The following is a 20,182-nucleotide window of genomic DNA, read 5'->3' on the forward strand; positions in this document are numbered from 1 at the left end:
CCGATTGGTTTTTCGACTTCATAAAATTTTTCGAAAACCGGAACACTTACTTTTGGGTTTTCGGTGTCCGGGAGCCAAAACGTTCCAAAACGGAGGCATTTGAGAACTGAGGTTTGACTGTACCAACACCACTCTCATTTCAGATAAATTGTTTAGGGTACCTGCATGCTTTCCCCCATAACTTTATTTCTAGTAGCACTGGAGTATCTCCCCAGGGGGTCACTGGAAGCCTTCATGGGTGCCATGGCAGTCACAGGCACCAGGTTGGTGATCCCAGGTCTACTCTAGCTGGCAGCCACTCTCCAGAGTTTCAGGAAGAGGTCTCTTCTTGCCAACTGATACATACTTTCTGTCACAAAGATACAGGTCCTTTCAGCTCTTAGTGACACTTGGCAGCCTCAAACGGCTTGTTTCCTGAGGTAGAGAGCCTCAGTAATATGCCACTGTTATGATCTATTTCCAAATGTTTCCAGACTAGAGCTCCTCCTTTGCTAAAGGGTGTCCGGTGTCCGTAGTTACATTAGCGCTACTAATAAAACCCATGATTTCAGATTTTGTGTGTTTCTTTATGTTAGGGTCAAATGATATTAAGCACAACACCCTTGCATCCTACCTGCTCGCTGTTTGAAAACTGAACTGGCACGGCAATACTCCCAAAGCAAACTTTACTTTGGTTTGGCACAAGTTACAAGGCAAAGCCGTAGTTGGCACTCTCTGAAAGTTCCCTTAGCCTTGTTATTTCCTTCCAAGAATGTAAAGGGGTGAGGGAGAACTGTTTTCCATTTTTAAATTTAGTGTTCACTCTGCACAGCTAATGTTCCTCATGGAAAACATCTCTAGCGATTGTGACTATGTTAGCATGCAAGGCAAATGTAGACCTGAAAAGCCTACTCTCTTGGTAAACAGGGACCCTGAGTTTCACCACGGCTGCTACTTTAGGCAAGAAGCACCCTATATTCCATCTTACAGAATGTCTAGCTGGCACAAGAGACCCCTGGTAAAAAGAGGGCTGATTTTGGAACAGCCTTCTCTTCCTGCTTCGTCCTGCTCTTAACAGCTCAGTGTAAAATAAAGGCTGTCGTTTAAATTTACAGCCAGCTGTTCTCTGGCTAAACTCTGGATGGATCATCTTCCTTACGTGAATTAAAGCTGGAAAAGCTGTGGGTTCTCTGGGCACTAAAAAGGCAGCTGCTGTGTTTGTACATGTTCGTCGCTGAAACCTACCCACACTTTAGGAATGCAACTTCCTTGCGTTTAAGGGGGACTGTTCCTCTCTATAGCTCAATAATATCTACAGAGACTGGCAAGGGCTCTCCAGGGTGTAAGACACGAGTCCTTTCAAGCCCTGCCTGGAGATACCAGGAATCAAATTTGGGGTCTTCTACATGCAGAGCATATGTTCTGCCACTCGGCAATAACCCTTTCCTTAACATCCATGCTCCAAGCTACAAATGATCTTCCCCTGGCAATATTTTGAGAGCACGTGTAGTGCAGGGCACGCCTCAACTTGGGTGCTGCACACTTGAAACTTCATTTTTTTTTTTAAATAATTTTTATTGGTTTTACAACATAAACAAAAAACAAACAAACATAACACGACTTCCCCAAACCTCCCCTTCACTGCATCCTTGTTTTAAAATTTTTTAGCAATTCTTCATCCCTTTTTATATTTAATTCTCTTTAAAAATTTTTTTATAAATTTCAGTTTTTATAGCTGTAATTCTTTGTATCCAATCCCTTGACATCTTAACATTCCGTAATTTTACAACAATTTTTAAGGTAAATTTTAAATTTTTTCCAGTCCTCTTCCACTGTCTCTCTCCTCTGGTCACGGATTCTGCCGGTCATCTCTGCCAGTCCCATAAATTCAGTCACCTTGGTCTGCCATTCTTCCAGAGTAGGTAGTTCTTTAGTCTTCCAATACTTCGCCAAAAGAATTCTTGCTGCTGTTGTTGCGTACATAAAAAACGTTCTATCTTTCTTTGGAACCGTTTGGCCTACCATGCCCAAGAGAAAAGCCTCTGGTTTCTTTACAAATGTCCACTTAAGGATTTTCTTAATTTCATTATAGATCATTTCCCAGTAGGCCTTAATCTTCGGGCAGGTCCACCAAAGGTGATAAAAAGTTCCTTCACATTCATTACATTTCCAACAATTATTGTTGGGCAAATGGTATATTTTCGCAAGCTTAACTGGGGTCATGTACCACCTATAAATCATTTTCATTATATTCTCTTTCAAGGCACTACATGCCGTAAATTTAATGCCTGTGGTCCATAACTGTTCCCAGTCAGCAAACATAATATCATGACCAATATCTTGTGCCCATTTAATCATGGCTGATTTAACCGTTTCATCCTGTGTGTTCCATTTTAGCAGCAGATTGTACATTCTAGACAAATTCTTAGTATTGGGTTCTAGCAATTCTGTTTCTAACTTTGACCTCTCCTTCTGAAAACCTAATTTTCTGTCCTGCTTAAAGGTTTCATTGATCTGGTAATAATGTAACCAGTCTCGGACTTTAGGTTTCAATTTCTCAAAACTCTGTAACTTTAGCTTTTCGCCATCATATTCTATAATTTCACAATATTTTGGCCAATCTGTGTCCATGTTCAATCTTTTTACCGCCTTAGCTTCCATTGGTGACAACCACCTGGGTGTTTTACTTTCAAGCAAATCTTTATATCGATTCCATACATTGTACAATGCTTTCCTAACAATGTGATTTTTAAAATTTCTATGTACCTTTACCTTGTCATACCATAAATATGCATGCCAACCAAAGTTATTATCATAACCTTCCAAATCCAGAATGTCTGTATTCTCAAGAAGTAGCCATGATTTCAGCCAGCAAAAAGCTGCTGCTTCATAGTAAAGTTTTAAGTCCGGCAGGGCAAAGCCCCCTCTATCCTTTGCATCAGTCAAAATCTTAAATTTGATTCTGGGTTTTTTGCCCTGCCAGATAAATTTAGATATGTCCTTCTGCCACTTCTTGAAGCAATCCATCTTATCTAGAATTTGCAATGTTTGGAACAAAAACAACAATCTCGGCAATACATTCATCTTAATAACAGCAATTCGGCCTAACAAGGAAAGTCTCAATCTTGACCATGTATCAAAGTCTTTCTTCACTTCAGCCCAACATTTCTCATAATTATCTTTAAATAGGTTCACATTCTTAGATGTTAAGTTCACCCCCAGATATTTTACCTTTTTAGCAATTTCCAAACCAGTTTCTCTTTGAAAACTGTCTTTTTCCCCCATCGTAAGATTTTTTTCCAGCACCTTTGTCTTATGTTTATTTAATTTAAAACCTGCTACTTGACCAAATATTTCAATAAGTTCCAAAACTCTTTTTGTACTGGCTTCTGGCTGTTGTAATGTCAAAACTAAATCATCACACTTGAAACTTCACATCAGCCCACCGGCACCTGATCTGCCATGGGGTGCTTGATCTGCCTGGATCATGTTCCTGCCACTCCAAATAACAACACTGCAAACAGACCTGATCTTGCCAAAGGTGCCAGTCAGTAGGGAAGGTTGGCTTGGCTCAGGGAAGCAGGACTGCAAAGCACCTTGAGTGATTCTGGTGTGCTAATCAGTGCTTGCTGGCTTTGAAAAGCTATTTTGCCACTTTAGAATTGTAGGCATGGAATGGGTCCCTGAGGTTCATCTCCAACCTCCAGCAGCACAGGAATCTCAACTAGATTATACATGACAGGTGGCCATCCAACCTCTGCTTAAAAATCTTCAAGGAAGGAGAGTCCACAACCTCCTGAGGGAGACCGTTCCAATACCAGACAGCTGTTACCATCAGAAAGTTCTTCCTGATGTTTAGTTGGAATCTCCTTCCTTGTAACATGAAGCCATTGGTTCAGGTTCCAGCATCTGGAGCAGGAGAAAACAAGCTTGCTCCATCTTCCATGTGACAGCAGGGTCTGGACTAGATGGCCATTGGGATTCCCTCCAACTCTACAATTCTATCATTCTATGAAATTGCTGTTATGGATAGTGCGATGTTATTGTTCCCTGACTGCATGATGCATTGTTAGCATAATTGTATATGTTTTTAGCTGTGCGGCGGTTTCAGATATTTTAAGCTGCCTTGCGAGAATATTGTATTTTGAAAGGTGGTTAATTCACGTATAAAATAAAATATATCTGCATTAGAAAAGCCTTACATTATTTTTGCCATTCAAAAAAAGGGATGGGAAGTGAAACTTGATACCAAAGCTTGCTGTTAATATCCGATGCTATTATAGCTGGCAGCTAATGTGACCATCCAGTCAAATATACTTTTAGTTAAATATACCCAAAAATACCTACTTGAAAAATGTTGCAGTAGTGTTCAAGCTACTGCTATTCTGCATAGGAATGAACTTGCAAATGCCAAAATTAGCTATTTGAAGAGGAAATGTTAAGGGAGAAAATTTTAATAACTCCCCACCACCACCACCACCAAGGAGGAAACTAATAGATTATCTCTAGTTCATGAATACACTTGGGCGATGGCATAGAAAATCTGAACTTGCTTGTGAACGTTAATGTCAACTCTTTTTTCCTGCCAAGAAAACATTCCAAAATAATCCTGGTGTCTGTTGCTGGGTCTATTTTGTAATTATTGTAGAATCCCCAATAGACGAGCCTTGATTATCTGAACCTCACTGCTATCTAAAGTTACACCCCTACAGTCACACCACGGCCCGAGATAAACAGTGCTCCCTTTCACCAGAATTTCCAATTACCCCATCATTTGAAACTTGCATCTTGCCATTCAGAGGAATGTGGTGGTACAATATAAACAGCAAGCCACTTAACCCAGTAGGCAGACATATATAGAAAGCTGTTTACCCGCCAAGTGAGCTCAAATTCTTCATCGATGGGAGGGACCCCTCTTTGAAAGGGACATGAGTAGACAGTAGCAGCCCTCCAATTTCCATTCCGATCATTGCTTAAAAGTGACACTGTCAGAAAGGAAACACCTACTGTGTACCTCCACTTGCCTTCTGATCCCCTATTAGTTAACCCCAAAGTGCCTATGTACACAGCCTTAATCCCCAAGTGTATATGTGAACCAGGGGGAAATCTGGAATTACTTGTAAAGTATTTTGGTTACTAATGCAGCTGTTACAAGTGTTGTATTTGGCAAGGGAACAGAAAACGCACTGCATACCAATTTCGTGAGCCACCGTAAAAGCCGCATGGAGGCCGTCATCTTCAATCACTGCACAGCTGCGCTCAGGAGAGCATATGGTTCCAACGTCAGCCATTCCCAGAGTATCACATGAATGGTGCCCACATAAATCCTGCCGAGGAAGGAAAGGGAAAAGAAAGCATTTGAAGTACAGTTTTGCACCCACAGGCAATGACAGCTCTGAGCTGAAGGCTCTTTGCAAGCAGCAAGACACAGCGGACGATAACAGCCGACACCAGGAGGGCAACGACAAAGTCAACATGAGCAACGCCGTGGGCTCTTCAGCAGACTCGCTCAAAGCTCAAGCTGACAATTTGCTAAGAGCAGTCGGAAACCATTTCCGTATATTGTAAAGAAAGCTGGGGGTGGGGGAGAGCTCTTGAGCTAACTCATATACTGTATACTGTTTTACTATTCAGAAACACCATTCTAAAAGTGTGAGGAAGACGTTCCTAAGGAGGTGAAGACACATGCTGGCTGTGGAGGGTTTGGTGTGGGCCAGTTCTCTGCGTATGCCTTGCTGGACTGGGAGGTGGCGTTCCAATTCTCTTTTGCCAACTCAGGCTGACATGAGAATCTGCAGTGTGCTGATTATCAGTGATGAAGGCTGTTTTGGCAACTATTCCCATCTCTGAGCTTTTCAGTGCTTCCCAGGGACTTTCCCCCAGTTGCGGCATAATCTTCTTCCCCTTTCTTCTGACCTGCCAGGCCCGGGATGGTTGCCAAAACAATTTTGCTTTAAGGCAAGGGTTATTGTAGCTGAGAGGGCAAAGCGCATCTGTTTGGGTTCCTTACATGATCTATGGGAAGTGTTTGGAGTATCAACTCCTGAGCCGACTTCAACTCCTATTGTTTTTAACGTGATCAGAAAGTAAATCTAACTTCTGAAAAAGAAATAACAAAACTTGGAAATGTCAGAGCAGCCTGACTCTCTTCTCCTTCATTCTGTGATAAGTAACTTTGAAAGCAGAGTTATTTCTCATGGGTGTGGCTCACAGCTCCATGGATCAAGAAAGGATTGCTACTGCTGATCCTTTACCACATAGCTGTCACTTTTAATTTTATATTCCTGCCTCAGGTTTCTTATTCCCTTAGAGACGTATACAGGTGCACAGGTAATTTTATTCATTACATTTCTATCCCCCCTTACCTTTGATTTTATTTCATTTTTTTATTTATTGAATATCTATACCACCCTTCATCCAAGGATCACAGGGAAGTTTACAATATAGAAACACAAAACTACATACCGTAATAGTAAACAAAAACAGTACCCCACACACAGTTTTAAAAGCCTGCTTGTAGAGGAATGTTTTTGCCTAGAACCGAAAAATATGTAGTGAAGGTGCCAGGTGAGCCTCCTTTGGCAGAGCATTCCACAAATGAAAAGCCACCACAGAAAAGGCTCATTTTTGCTTTGCCACCCTCCAACCTCCTATGGGAGGTGGGCACACAAAAGGGTGATGGCAGTTGGTGATGGCAGGGCCCAGGTCAGTTCACTTGAGGAGAGACAATGCTCGGAGCTCAAGATGGCAATACATCACTCCCCCCCCCCATTTTATCCTCACAATGACCCTGAGAGGTACATTAGGCCAAGAAATACTGACTGACCTTAGGTTACCCAGTGAGCTTCATGGCCGAGTGGGAATTTGAACCCTAGCCTCCCAGATCCTAGCCCAACACTCTAACCGCTGCACCACACTGGCTCTAATGGACAGCTAATGGTAAATCCTGGACATGCAATTTTATGCATTGCAGTGTTGTTGCATTATTGAAGAAGTGTTCTAATAATAAAGCCCTTGATATAGCTGTTTACTTCAAACCCTTGATAGGTATTGGCATTTTAAATCTAAAACTAAGGCCTGGGGGCAGGATCCGGCCAAAACGCCTTCTAAATTCGGCCCACGGATGGTCCAGGAATCAGCATGTTTTTACATAAGTAGATTGTACCCTTTTATTAAAAAGGCAGCTCTGGGTTATTTGTGGGGCCTGCCTGGTGTTTTTGCATGAGTAGAATGTGTGCTTTTATTTAAAATGCATCTCTGGGTTATTTGTGGGGCATAGGAATTTGTCCATTCCCCCACCCCCCCAGAAAAATATAGTCTGGCCCCCCCACAAGGTCTGAGGGACAGTGGACCGGCCCCCTGCTGAAAAAAGTTTGCTGACCCCTGTTTTAAATCATATTGCAGGATTGTTTAATCCCAGGCATCTTCTGAAGTATTTTAGTTTGGTAGGTTCCTGTGTTGGCAAAGCTGATATACGGCTGATCCACCCCCTGGCACCCATCCCATATGACACTTTGGAGACCATTCAGCTTTCTTTGATTGAGATAGGCCCTCTGCTTTTGCTTGTAGACAGTGTACACAGACAGAAACATAGGGTTTGAAACGTGACCAATCCTGTTCTAACGTCAGGAATTGCTCATGAAAGTTTTCCATGAGCACCATTTTAATTTGCAATTATGTGACATGACAAACAACATTTTATGTGTACTGGCAAGCAATGTTTTTCAATTAAGTTCTAATACTAGTGTTTCTGGAGAACATGGCCATAGCTGTGATATCTGCCCCTCCCTTATCAGAAAGGAAATGATGGATTACCCCACTGACGTAAGTGGGAATTTAAGTGTGTTAGTACAAAGTGTTGAGCCAATCCACTGAGTTGTTTGGACACAATAACAGTATATATAATGTGGTTGAAATGCTCATCAACGCAAAGGGAAATGTTTCTGCTTAAAGCCCCTCGTTTTGTCCATTGCTCATTCTACAAAGTAATATTGGAAAAAAGTATGCATTCTGGTCAGGCACACATGTTCTATGCCTGCAATTCTACAGCAAGTGCAGCACATTTCTTGCAATGAATGAGTGAGTCTCTAATTATTCAGAGTTTATGGTGTAGGTTAGCCTGTGTATAGATACCAAAACTGCTCAAAAAGGCCATAAAAAGGTAAATGTGGCAGACCCTTGATTAAAAGCAGCACCTGTGAAAACAATTCAGATGCTCCCTAGGAGTAATTCCAATCAGAGTAAGTGGCTTTCCTTTTTTTTTTTTTACCTAAAATACAAAAAATAAAAATACTGCTGTTTTTACAAGAAACCATCCAAGAAACCTATCAGCACGATGCCTTATTTTTCCAAATCCACAATTTCCGTTTTATTCAAATATTCTTTTTACCACTTCCATGAAAATTATGCACACATACTATATTGTTACTATCCCATAGTGACTCTTAGCTGCAAGTTCTTAACCTCTCACTCTAATAATTCTGGCAACAGGCATTGTAGACACCCTACTTTAACAACTGTTGCTTTATGGATGTGCGTGCATGTTTCTATATGCCACTAAATTTGCTAATTTGCACGATTCATGAAATGTGTAGAATATTGCCGAGTTCATGAAACATCCAAAATGCTCTGCCTAGTTAAGGAAGAAAGCAAATCTAATGACTAACTCACATCATTGGCTATGCTTCTGCCTAATTCACCAACTTGCAGGAATTTGGCAAACCATGCAAATTTAATGTTTTAAATGTAATTTATATAAAAGCTAGGCTACAGTCACATACATTACTTACTGGGCCTCCCACTGAAATTTATTTTCTTTTCTTTTGATAAAAGGTGCTTACTTTTCAGTAGGTGTGAAGAGGATTATGCTAGGAGGGATTTCATGAAAAGAAACAGGCTATTTCATGAAAGCTGGAATACTTTGCTAATTTCATGACCAATTTTTATGATTGGTAGTATGACCAAAATGGTCAGTATGGTGGCTGGCAACTAGATTGGCCAAAGACAGAGTGCAGCGGCAAAGGGATGGCTCCTACTGCAATGCCTCTCTCACTGAAGACCTCCAAAGGCTTCACACTGGAGTATCTCCTCCATTCATCTATTTGCAACTAAGAGCTGTCTGAGACAAAGGGCCAAATGAGAAAAGATTCCATTCATACAGTGAACAATCGTTGCATCTGCCACTAGGGCTGGGGCTGTGAGAGACATCAGAAGCAGCCACCAAGTGAGGAAGTCCTGGCCTGTGTGGGACTAACATCTAGATGCTTCAGTTCTGGACCTGGAGACTCAGCTACAGACCGGTGATTTGTTGGAACATTGGAGAACAGGGGGGGCGGGCGGAGGGATGCTTGTGGAATTTGCAGATGGCACCAAACTAGGGTAGCCAATGCTGCAGAAGACTGAATCCCAGTATGTCCTTAACTGATTAGAGAGCTGGGCCAAAACTAACAAAATAAATTTCAAGAGAGACAAATATAAGGTTCTACACTTAGGCAGATGGAGGACACCAATAGTACATGTGAAAAGGATTGAGGGGTCTTAGTCAACAGTGTGATGCTCCAGCAAAACAACAAACAAACAAACAAACAAACAAAACCTAATGCTTTTCTAGGCTGCATCAACAAAAGTATAGTGTCCCAATCAAGGGAAGCAATAGTACCACTCTATTCTGCCTTGGATCTGCAGTACTGTGTACAATTCTCGGTGGTAGAATTTAAGGAGAATATTGACAAGCCGGAATGTGAGCAGAAAGGGGTGACCAAGCCTTATGAGAAATGGTTGAGGGAGTTAGGTATGTTACCTAGGCCTCTTGACTAAACACCGCTGTACCACACATGCATTTTAAAAGAAAGATTCCAGCAGCTGGCCTCAACTTATCTGATATTCCTTCAAAGTAGCTGGATCAATACAAAGTCACAGCACAGGAAGTGTGCAATGTAGGGTTGCAATGTATAAGGAAACTTAAGGCTTGATTGATTTAGGAAAAAATGAGCAGGACATCACAAATCTGTAACTCATTTGACAGTCTCTTAGAGGTCAGGATTTTGGGGGTGGGGCAGAGTTACATTTGGAAATCAAAGATAAGGGATTTTGTATTTTCCCATAACGAACTCATTTTCTGAGTCAACATGAGACTATCCACATAGAAAAATGAGACATCAACATACTCAGAGGAAGCCTGATGTTTGCAGAAGTAGGCAAAAAAAAAAAAAAAAAAAAAGCGGGGACACAGGGACTAAGAGGGCAAAGAACCAAAGTCCAAATAGCCCAATGAAGTCTGAGCTTGCTCAGAGGGCACAGAACTAGCTGACTGTTAGAACACGGAAACTGAAAACCAGGGAGGAGGAAATGAAACCTGCTAGAATAGGGCATGGCTGATGGACTGAAGCACTGAGCAGACTATGCTGCAACATATTGTGCTAGGCACCACATGCTTAGGGAACCACCACCAAGAGTTACCTGTCTGATTTGTATGTCTCTTCAGCCCTTTGTTTCTATGGTACAGTGGTCTCTGGAGGTACAGCTACTACTATTTGTCAATTCAAGAATCACACTGAATCATAGCACAAACCATGGTTTATAAATCCACTTTGAACCATGGTTTGACAATTTGGATGCCATGCCTAACCATAGTTAATCTTCCTGTTACCTTATTTGGCATGACATCTGTACTAAACCAGTGTTTTCAGTACACCATGAAATGCCTAAAGTAACTTGAAGTGATGGAAGGAGAGTATTACAGTATATGTTTGTTCACATGTTGCACAACTAGATAATTTCTTTTAGAGATAATCCTATACCACCACAGTAGAATGACATATTTTAAGCATGCTACACTGTCATTTACCTGAATGACAGTGGAGAAGTTTCTTTAGGAAGATCAAATGCAATCGTTTTAGCACAATCAGGATCTCAGTTAAAATTGACATTAAATACTTAAACCCCTATAGCTATATTGCTAGCATTTGGTATTATAGCATGTCCCCTGGAATACAAACACAGGATAGTGGTTTGTTAAGGAAAAGTCATGAGTGCCAAAGAAAACATGCATTTTGCTCAACATAATTAGCATTTATAGGACTTGGATAACTCAGCACTTGCTGTTAAGTTTCAGTACCACTTTCACTTTGATAATTAACCGGATCCCACATACAAGTGCTGCATGGAAAACGGGAAAGGAATGACCTCTGGCTGATATGTGGTTTTTCTTAATGAGACAGGCATGTTAACATTATTGTTGAATATACCACCCAGTTCTTGAACCACCCAGCTATCAAGACTTGGCTACTTTTATGTCTTTTGTGAGAAACATCTCTTTCAGTTTTCACATGACTTGGGGAAGGGTGAGAGGGAAATAATATAAGTGGACTTAGTCCAAACTGCTTACTGTATTCTGTCTCCCAGAGCTTCTGCTCCAATTGATCTCAGGTGATGACAGAAATAGATTTGGTGGATTTTACAGAGCGACAATGAAACAGGCTCAAGTAATGAGAAGAATGGCGTTGGTTTAGACAGCTGGAACCCTCTTCCATCATGTGTTTGCCTTGTGACAGGCAGTCTGGAGAACATTGTTTGAGTCAATAAGCAGTGTTAACACAGCAAATAACTAGTTTCCAGAACCACCAAATTAGTCATGGGCAGACAGGACTGATGCTCAACATATTGGCTAATGTAAATGGACTTAACATGCAGAATGCCTTGGGCATGAGCATTTGAAAATCTTACCCTTGGCAGGAGGTCTTAAACAGATCTGGCTTTTAACCAACTACATACCCACGCAACCCAAATAAATTACATGTCTCATCAATCTTCAGTCTTATAATACCAATTTGGAAGCAATCCCACTGAACTGAATATGGTGCTGTTAACAACTCTACTTGGACCAATGTAGGCTATTAGGTTAAATTGTTGTCATATTCCATGAAGTGGCTTTTACATTGTGTGGAAGCTCAAAGATAAAGCGGAAGTTAACAGGAAACATCAAGAAAACAGAACAAACAGGAGTGGGAAGGGGAATGAAAAATCTCACTGATAAATAGCAAGGCAGTTCAGAGTTCCTCTAACTTCCTTTGACTCTCACCTCAGGTCCCATTCCTACATCTTTTCCAACTGCAATACTGTTAACCTGTCTCAGGGTACTGAGTTAGAACAGGTTATCAATTGAAACAAAAATTGAAATGCATGCAACAGAATAAGCTTCCCCCCCAAAAAAACTTCCCAAAGAACAACCAAATTCAATACTATATTGTCCAGGTATTTGTGCAAATAAAAGTTCCGTGTGGCTTATTGACTCACTCCATCACAGAGACATAAATTGTTAGTTTACTTCTACAATTATTAAGCTAAAACTTGGTATATATGTGGTCCAAGACCACAATCACTGCAATTCCTAGGGGGAAAGTCTAAAAATGGGACATTTTTACAGTTAGCGGTCAAAATTTGGTAAATAAATTTTTCCTCCAACACTACAATTCTATGAAACCCTCATAAAATAAGCCAGCATTTCAGCAGAGACACAGATTAGCAAAATATGTGACTGAATGTTGGACTCTGAGTCCTCTACACACTTGTATCATCCTCAGAAACACTCTTCACATGTTACTCAACACAGATACTAAATAAATGCTAGAAAGCTGAGTTTTGGAGGTAGTAATAGTAGTTTTGTAGTCATTTTCAGTAGTGTTCAAAGCAATCCCCTTAACAGAACAAGCCTTTATATGTTTACTAAGGAGGAAGCCTCACTGAGCTTGATGATGCTTACATCCTAATTAAGGATTGCAGCCTAAGTGCATCACAAGTCCCTTGATAAGAAGTATGGTAGCAGCAGACAAGATTTCATGAAAGTCAGTATACCTACTATTTCAGATCTTTCCATGAAATACAGTCTTGGGAGCTTACAAGGTATGCTCTGGGCATGCATGCGCTGTTGTTACAGAGCAAGTGCAGAACCCCTCAAGTCTAGATGGCCAAGTGGGTGAAGAAAGCAGGGCATGATCCTCTGCAGTACAAATGCATCCATGTCAAGTCTGAAGCTAACTAAGCAAATTTATTACAGAGCAAGTGGAACTTGGTGAGACAAACACACTGCACATCCCCCTTTAGGCTCAGTGAACTAGTTTCAGCAATTTGAGGGGGGATTTTGATCACTGCTTAAAAGTTCACCATGAAAAATGTCACAAGAAAAAGTGTTGCTACATAACAAGTAAATAAACAATGTTTAACTAGTAACTCCATTTTGCAAACAGCCTGTATTCTGACAAATGTTACATGCATTCAAAACAAGAATTTCTGAAGACTAGAGATGGTTAACTTGTGGCCAGCCAGATATAGTTGGACTTCCACTCCCGCCAGTCAACACAGCCCCAAAACCAGGAATTATGAAGGTTGTATTCCAGTGGCATCTGTTAGTCACTTGTGTTATAGACCACTGACAATATGAGAGCACATCCTATGGCAATCTGAATATTCAATGAACATAAAGTTAGGCATGAAGAATTGTTTGCATATTATGTTTAGGGATGGAATGATCTGTCCATTTAGATTATCATTTTTCCAGTCTTAAATTCAGTTCTTCACATTTCTGGAGCAATTTGTGATTTTTAAAAATCACTGTGAAAATTAATCAGCATTTTCATGACAATTTCTGCTAATAAGCTTACTTTTATATGCAGTTTTGACCTATTTCTGCAAACAATTTCCCCTATATCATTATTTCTATATTACCCATTTTCTGCACACTTTCCTCTAATATATGCATTTTCGTAAACATTGGTTGGAGAACTACAAATTCAGATACCCAGCACAAATTTCAAACAATGCCTGCTCTTCCATTTGATAGATTTGCCTTTAAACATGAATTGAAATGAATTGCTCCCTAATTCTAATTGTGGTGGGTTCATTTGATAGATGATATGTAAATATTAGTCTACTGAAGTTCAAAGTGGCCTTGAATAATAAACAGGGATGGAAAGTGTACCTCACACATTTGATCCACAACCGAAAAACAAACAATTTAGAAGAAGGCATCTGGGTATACAAAAACTTAACAGAGCAGCATTTGGAGCCCATCAAAACATGGTACTGTGGCTAAGCGTCTAGTTGCTAAGCAACCGACTTCATACTTTCAAAACAGAGTTGTAAAAGTTGAACACTCATGCCAATTGCTGCTACTTCTCGTCTTGTTGAGAAAACAAAAATGGGTAAAAAAAAAACCTCCACAAAAAAACACCAGTAGGCTTGAAAAAGCCCTGTGCCCTGTGAGATGTTTCTCCTCTGACACTTTTACCTTTTAACTCTTTTTCATGTTTACAGTCTGCAAATGTGAACAGTGAATCATTCACTTCGAATGCCATTAGATGAAGACCTATGCACATTTATTCATTCCTGGACACCTCTCTTTCTTCCCTAGATTGTTTTTTTAATTGAGGAAAATCAATTCAGATGTATCTCCAATGAACTGAAAATGCCAAATTTAGACATCAGCTGATATAATCTGAGAAAACAGAGCTGAAGTGAGCAGAAGATGTGACGGTTCTCGTGTTTCAGTTACTCCTTGCAAGGACAGCATAGACAAGGAACGCTATGTCTGGCCATTAACTTTGTTGCAAAATCTGCATCCCTTGTTAATGGTCAAAAGAAATGTCAGTGGGACATGGCAAAACTCACATGGGCAAAATGTATGGTCATTTTTTCTTCTACATAATGTTCCTCTACATTGTTTTGATGTACCTCCAACCTGCAACTTAACCATCTCATTCCAAAGTTTTCAAAATGATTTAGTGAGAGAATTAGTAAGGTTGAGTAAGGGTTGAACATCACAGTAGATACCCAGCGAAAGGCCCACACAACTTCTTCATTACAAGTTGGTGCATTACAACACAAATCAATAAGTCAGCAGTCCATTTCTACCCTTCTTCAAGGACTGAACAAAAAAAAATGACGACTTGTGTGGGTCAGCTAGCTTGTGCACCATGATCCATGTGACCATATCTGCACAAAACGTCCAGAAGAGTAGCTGTATAGGTCTGTTGCAGTAAAAACCAAAAAGATTGCTGTGGCACCACACACATTTATTACAATGTAAGATTTTATGGCCTAGAGTCCACTTCATCAGAAGAGAAAGTGGATTCTAGTCCAAGAAAGAAAGCTGATGGCATGTGTTAACCTTTAAGGTGCCACAATGCTCTTTGTTGATTTTATACACAAAGGATTTGTGCTCTAGATGGCAATTTCATATGACTATTCCACCATGTGCACATCCAGTTCATGTTCTGAAGGTATAATGGCTGTCTATCTATATGTCAATTTGAATTGGTTATATATCTGAAGTGGATCATCCCACTTTGGTAATATGGAATGCTCCTAAAAGCTATTGCTAAGTATCAGAAGGACACTATATTGGTCACACCTGATGTGCAGTAATTAAAAACTTGCCTTAAGAGTACTGAGTTGCCACCTTGTTAGATCCCTTTCCCTGGGAAACTCTAGTGCATGCATATGTGTGTGACTGTATTGAGAAAAATGCAAGTTGTCAAGCTCTGTTCTCTACAAAGCAATTATCTAAAATCAGGTGGACCATCAAACGCCTTGCTTATATAAGCTGCAGAATCAGACTGAGGGAAGCTAGTCTCAAAGGAGCCTAAAAAAGCATGTCAGATTTTGTTTGTGTTGATAAAAATCTGGGTTGAACTCAGGAGACTCCTGAGTTCATGGTTGAAAACAAATGGCTTTGGACATCAACAGAGAGAACATACAGCACAAGTGCAGCACGACAGGAACACCATAATATTTCAAGTATTTGGAGGAATAAATAAACATACGAGGGCTTTTTCTGTCTCTCTCCTTACTCCTTCACTGGAGTAACTCATTCCACAAACTATCCCAAGCCTCTCTTTTTCCTGGCACTCTTGTGATGTAGCGGAGGAAGGGAACTCTAATGGAAAGTTATGTGTTTTTCTGAATTAAAGAAGGAAAAGCGGAAGAACATGCTGAAGGGGACATTCATGTTGAAAAGTTCTGCTGCATAAACAGTGTCACATGTTCCTCTGGAACCACTCCCCTTAACTAGTTCAGCCAATGCTGCTGGATTCTCACTCAGCACTCATCCAGAAAGCTATATGGAGAACCCTTGCCAGTTCAGAATTCTAACAGATTAGGAGACCAATTTCCATGCTGTGGATAATGAGGCATTAGAGCCCCACCCCTCGCCTACCTTGGTGCACCACTTTTCTGCAGCTATGTTTACATGTGGTTTGAATTTACGTTCCCTTCTCTTGAGCCACACATGTTGCGCCTCTCCGGTTTTATTGCTACTTTCTTTTCATGCTGGAAATGCCATGTTAAATTACCAGCAACTAAGCAAGGAAGTTGTGAGCTCCCTGAGGCCACCTCACACATTTTCCTTTCCCTCTAATCTCAACAGAGTCAGACTGGGATTTGAGCCAGAGGTGTTCATAGTTCTTCTTCTCATCTGGTAGATACACTGAAAGATTGGCAAGCCTACCAGTGCCTTATCTTATTACTTAAATGGGTTCATTTCCACCACTACCCAACAGAATATTTAGGTGAGCTTCAGCACTGGGTATAAGTTTGGCTAGAACATGTGTTGCGTCATCTTAATAGAGGGATATACACTACTGTTCAGAAGCAACATCAATAGAAAACACTTACTTTTATTTATTTTTAAAAATCCTAACAGCTTGCTCTCCTATAATAAGAATCTCCTAATGGTTATTCTATGCAAATTATGGACACATGACAGCCTTATGAGAAAGTTAACAGGTTGTAGGTGGAATGAGGACATGAATCTTGGAAGAGCTTGTTGAAAGATGAGCAATGCACATACTTTCTCTCAGCACTACCAGGTGCCAGGGATGTCTTTGGCACAGAAGCGCCAGAAGGCAGGTTTCTGCTCACTGGGCAGGATTTAAAGATCATAATTGCTGTGATAGGACATAGCTCAGTGGTTAGAGCACAGGCTTTGCATGTAAATGGTCCCCAGGTTCAATTCCCAGGACCTCCTCATTGGATTGGGAATTGACTCCTGTATGAAACCCTGAAGCTGCCAGTCAGTGTAGACAGTACTGAACTAGATGGACCAATGGCCTGATAAGTTCCAAAAACCTCTGGTTGGCAACTGTGTTTACAAACACCTGTTTAAGATCCTGATTTTGCTACAACATAAATTGCATCAGTTCTTCACCATCAGCATACAGAGGTCCAACGGTTCTACTTCCAATCTGTGCACCAGTGGGAGAAACATCTCATAGTTAGTGCAATGAGTGCAGGAGGATGCTGCATCTCAAATGGACACATGACCCGATTGCTTGTTATTTTGTTTGGAAACAAGGGCACTTCCAGACAGCAGTTCATTGTGGACCCAGCGCTGCTCATGCATGCAACTTTTGCACATGTGATATTCTCATCAAATTGCCAACCTATCCTCCCCCTCCCCCACTGAATCCAGAGTGACTATTTCCAATGATTTAAAAAAAAAAAAACACAAGCAAAACTTTAGTTTTCTACAGGAACAGTAAACCCACAATAAATGGGAAAATAACAGGGGACCACCTTTTGATGAGGACATCACATGAATGCTGTGCAGAACTTGGGCACAGGAGCAACACCGAGTCGACAACAAGCTGCTGTGTGGAAGGACCCTGGGCTTCCCTATCCATATGTGTATCTATCTATCTATCATCTATCATATCTCTCTCTCTCTCTCTCTCTCTCTCTCCTTTCACTCAGGCTCCCTAGCAGATGCTTGGAATTATTACTGGAACCTCAAGTATCTACTAAACCTGATGTGACACCACCTTAGCATTAGTGATATTGAACCCAATGGCAAACGGGTGTTTTCAGTAGCACTTTGGATTCTTAAGACAGCATCTATGAATCCTTTGGACATTTACAACCAGAGATGAATTTAAAAAGAAAGAAAAAAAAAAGACAGCAGCAATACAATCACATACATTCATAAAGCCCAAGAGAGGACCTCTTGGGTCATCAAGTCCAACACACCTGCGGTGAAGCAGAAGAATGAAGCTGAGGGTGATGAACCCAGCTCCGCAAGGCTGGCGGAGGCCTGAGCAGGATCCCTCAGCCACGGCCTCTTCCCAAACCTACCTCACGGGTGAAGAGGATGGCAGCGTCATAATGTTCCTCATGCTGGTCGTCCAGTTGGTTGTGCTGGTGCTGCCACTTGCAGAAGTTCTTGAGGGTGGTGGCTGCATTCTTGTTCACCTCCAAGCCCTTCTCCTTGTCCCCCAGCACCACCACCTTCACCACCACCAGGCGGATGTGGTTCTCAATACTGGCGTGTCCATAGAGGCGGGAGGCAATGGTGGCCAAGGTTAGAAGGTAGTGATGGAGACCCTTGCCATACTTCTTGGCCATGGAGTCGTCGGCCACCAGCAGCAGCTCCACCTGCCTGGCCCGCGAGATGGAGCGCCGCTTTCTGTTTCGGGGGCCGGCTGGCGGGGAGAAGTTTCCCGACAGCGCCGCCCTGGTGGTGAAATCCGTCTCCTCCTGCCGCAGGCCCAGCTTCTTCTGGTCCAGAAAGGGCAGCTTGGGCGAGCCGCGCGTCTCGCAGCTGGGCCGAGAAGGCACCGTTTGGAAGCTGAAGTGCTCCTTGGAGAAGAGGTGCGCCACCCGCGCGGACTCCCCGTCGTAGATGCGCTCCCGGGCGGGCTCCTCCTCCTCCTCGGCCCCTTCCCCGCCGTCGTCTGCCAGACGCAGCGGCTTCACGGTGTAACGGGCGTGCTTGACCGCGAAGTAGCCGTCCAAGCCGCCGCAAAGGTCGAAGACGGCCAAGGACTGCGCGCTGCCGTCCACGGTTCCGCGGTAGTAGCAGCGCCCCTTGCCCTGGAGCAGCTGCTCCGCGGAGCCCAGCAGCGCGTCCTTCTCCAGGTCCAACAGGAAGCGCTGCCCGCCGGCGTACAGGACGTAGCCCACCTTGCCGCCCCCCGAGTACGTCTGGTCCACGCGCTCCACGAGGCCGCTGGACCCGCGTGGCTGCTGCTGCTGCTCCGGGACGAAGAAGGGGGGCGCAGCGCCCGGCGGCGGCGCTGCTGCTGCTGCTGCTGCTGCTTTGGAGAGCTGCACAGCTTTATCATAGGCAGGTGCTGAAGTTGCCGGGGAAACTCCGGCGGCCGAGGCAGCCGCTTGCAAGCTTGCAAGCAGCAGCAGCGCCGGCAGCGGAGGGCAAGGCAACTTCAGCAGCATGGTGGGCTCCGCAGCAGCAGCAGCAGCAGACGGATAATCGATGGCCGGGTCGGCGATCCGGGCGGGAGATCGGGCAGATCGGGGCGCGAACGGGACAGGCTGGTGGAAAACAAAAGGCTGGAGAAGTCTTCGCCGGACGAGTCAAGAGCGCATCGGTGGGAGGGAGACGCGGCTCTCGCAGCGGCCAGGAGGCATCGGCGAAGTTGGGACTTGGCGCCTCGCTCTCTCTCGCGGCCACCGAGTCATCCGACGGGAGCGAGGTCGGCTCTGGCACAGCTCCGAGGGTCTCGCCAGCTTCCTCCGTCCCCTTGTTTTTGGGGTTGATGAGTTGGTTTGGAGAGGCGGACGGCAGAAAGAGTGAGTGAGTGAATGTGTGTGTGTGTGAGAGAGAGAGAGGTAGGAGAAAACAAGCCCTCCCTTGCCGGCCAGGGGGTGGGAGAAAGGTCCCAGATTCTCAAGGTCTCCCCTCCTCCCTCTCCGAGTTTAATGGGTGTTTGGTGGCGGCGGCGGCGTTATCCCCAGTCCGCCGATGTGAACAAGAGGAGAAGAGCGAGAGCTGTGAAGATGAGAGGAGGTGGAACAATGAATTTATAGTGGAATGCCATCCTGCAATGGCAATTTCAACAATTCGTCATTGCAGGCTGCCTCTTAAAGGGAGAGCTTCGCAGCCTCCACTCCCACACTTCCTTCTCGTTTAATCAGACACCGGAGCGCGCGGGGGGGGGGGGGCGGAGAGGGGGAGAGGACCGCTGAAAAGGGGAGGGGGAGGAAGAAAGAGGGACGGGGCGGGGGAGTTTCGCGGAGGTGAGAAAGCGAGCGGGGCAACGGAGCAGGGAGGGGACGTTTGTTCAAGCGGGGCGGGGGAGGAAACCCACCCGATCGCCTCTCGGAATCGTTTAAAGCCACAGCGTCCCCTGGTAAAAGGTTGAGATTTCTTCACCAGTCCTGTTTACTTGCTACAACCTTTCGCTTTCTTCCCTCG

General features: G+C 43.1%; 1 protein-coding gene across 1 annotated transcript in view; it reads right to left on the reverse strand.

Annotated features, from left to right (window-relative positions):
• The window catches only part of ADAMTS5 (ADAM metallopeptidase with thrombospondin type 1 motif 5), a 56,613-nt gene extending 36,717 nt beyond the window's left edge, over window positions 1-19,896 (reverse strand). The window contains exons 1-2 of the mRNA XM_081859415.1: window positions 18,103-19,896; window positions 5,174-5,306 (exon numbers count right to left, since the gene is read on the reverse strand). Of these exons, the coding sequence (XP_081715541.1) occupies window positions 5,174-5,306; window positions 18,103-19,200 (1,231 nt within the window). The 5' untranslated portion in view covers window positions 19,201-19,896. The remainder of the gene's footprint in view (window positions 1-5,173; window positions 5,307-18,102) is intronic.
• Between the last annotated feature and the right edge of the window lie 286 nt (window positions 19,897-20,182).

This window comes from Podarcis erhardii, assembly GCF_964252035.2.
Source record: "Podarcis erhardii genome assembly, chromosome: 4".
Lineage (NCBI taxonomy): Eukaryota > Metazoa > Chordata > Lepidosauria > Squamata > Lacertidae > Podarcis > Podarcis erhardii.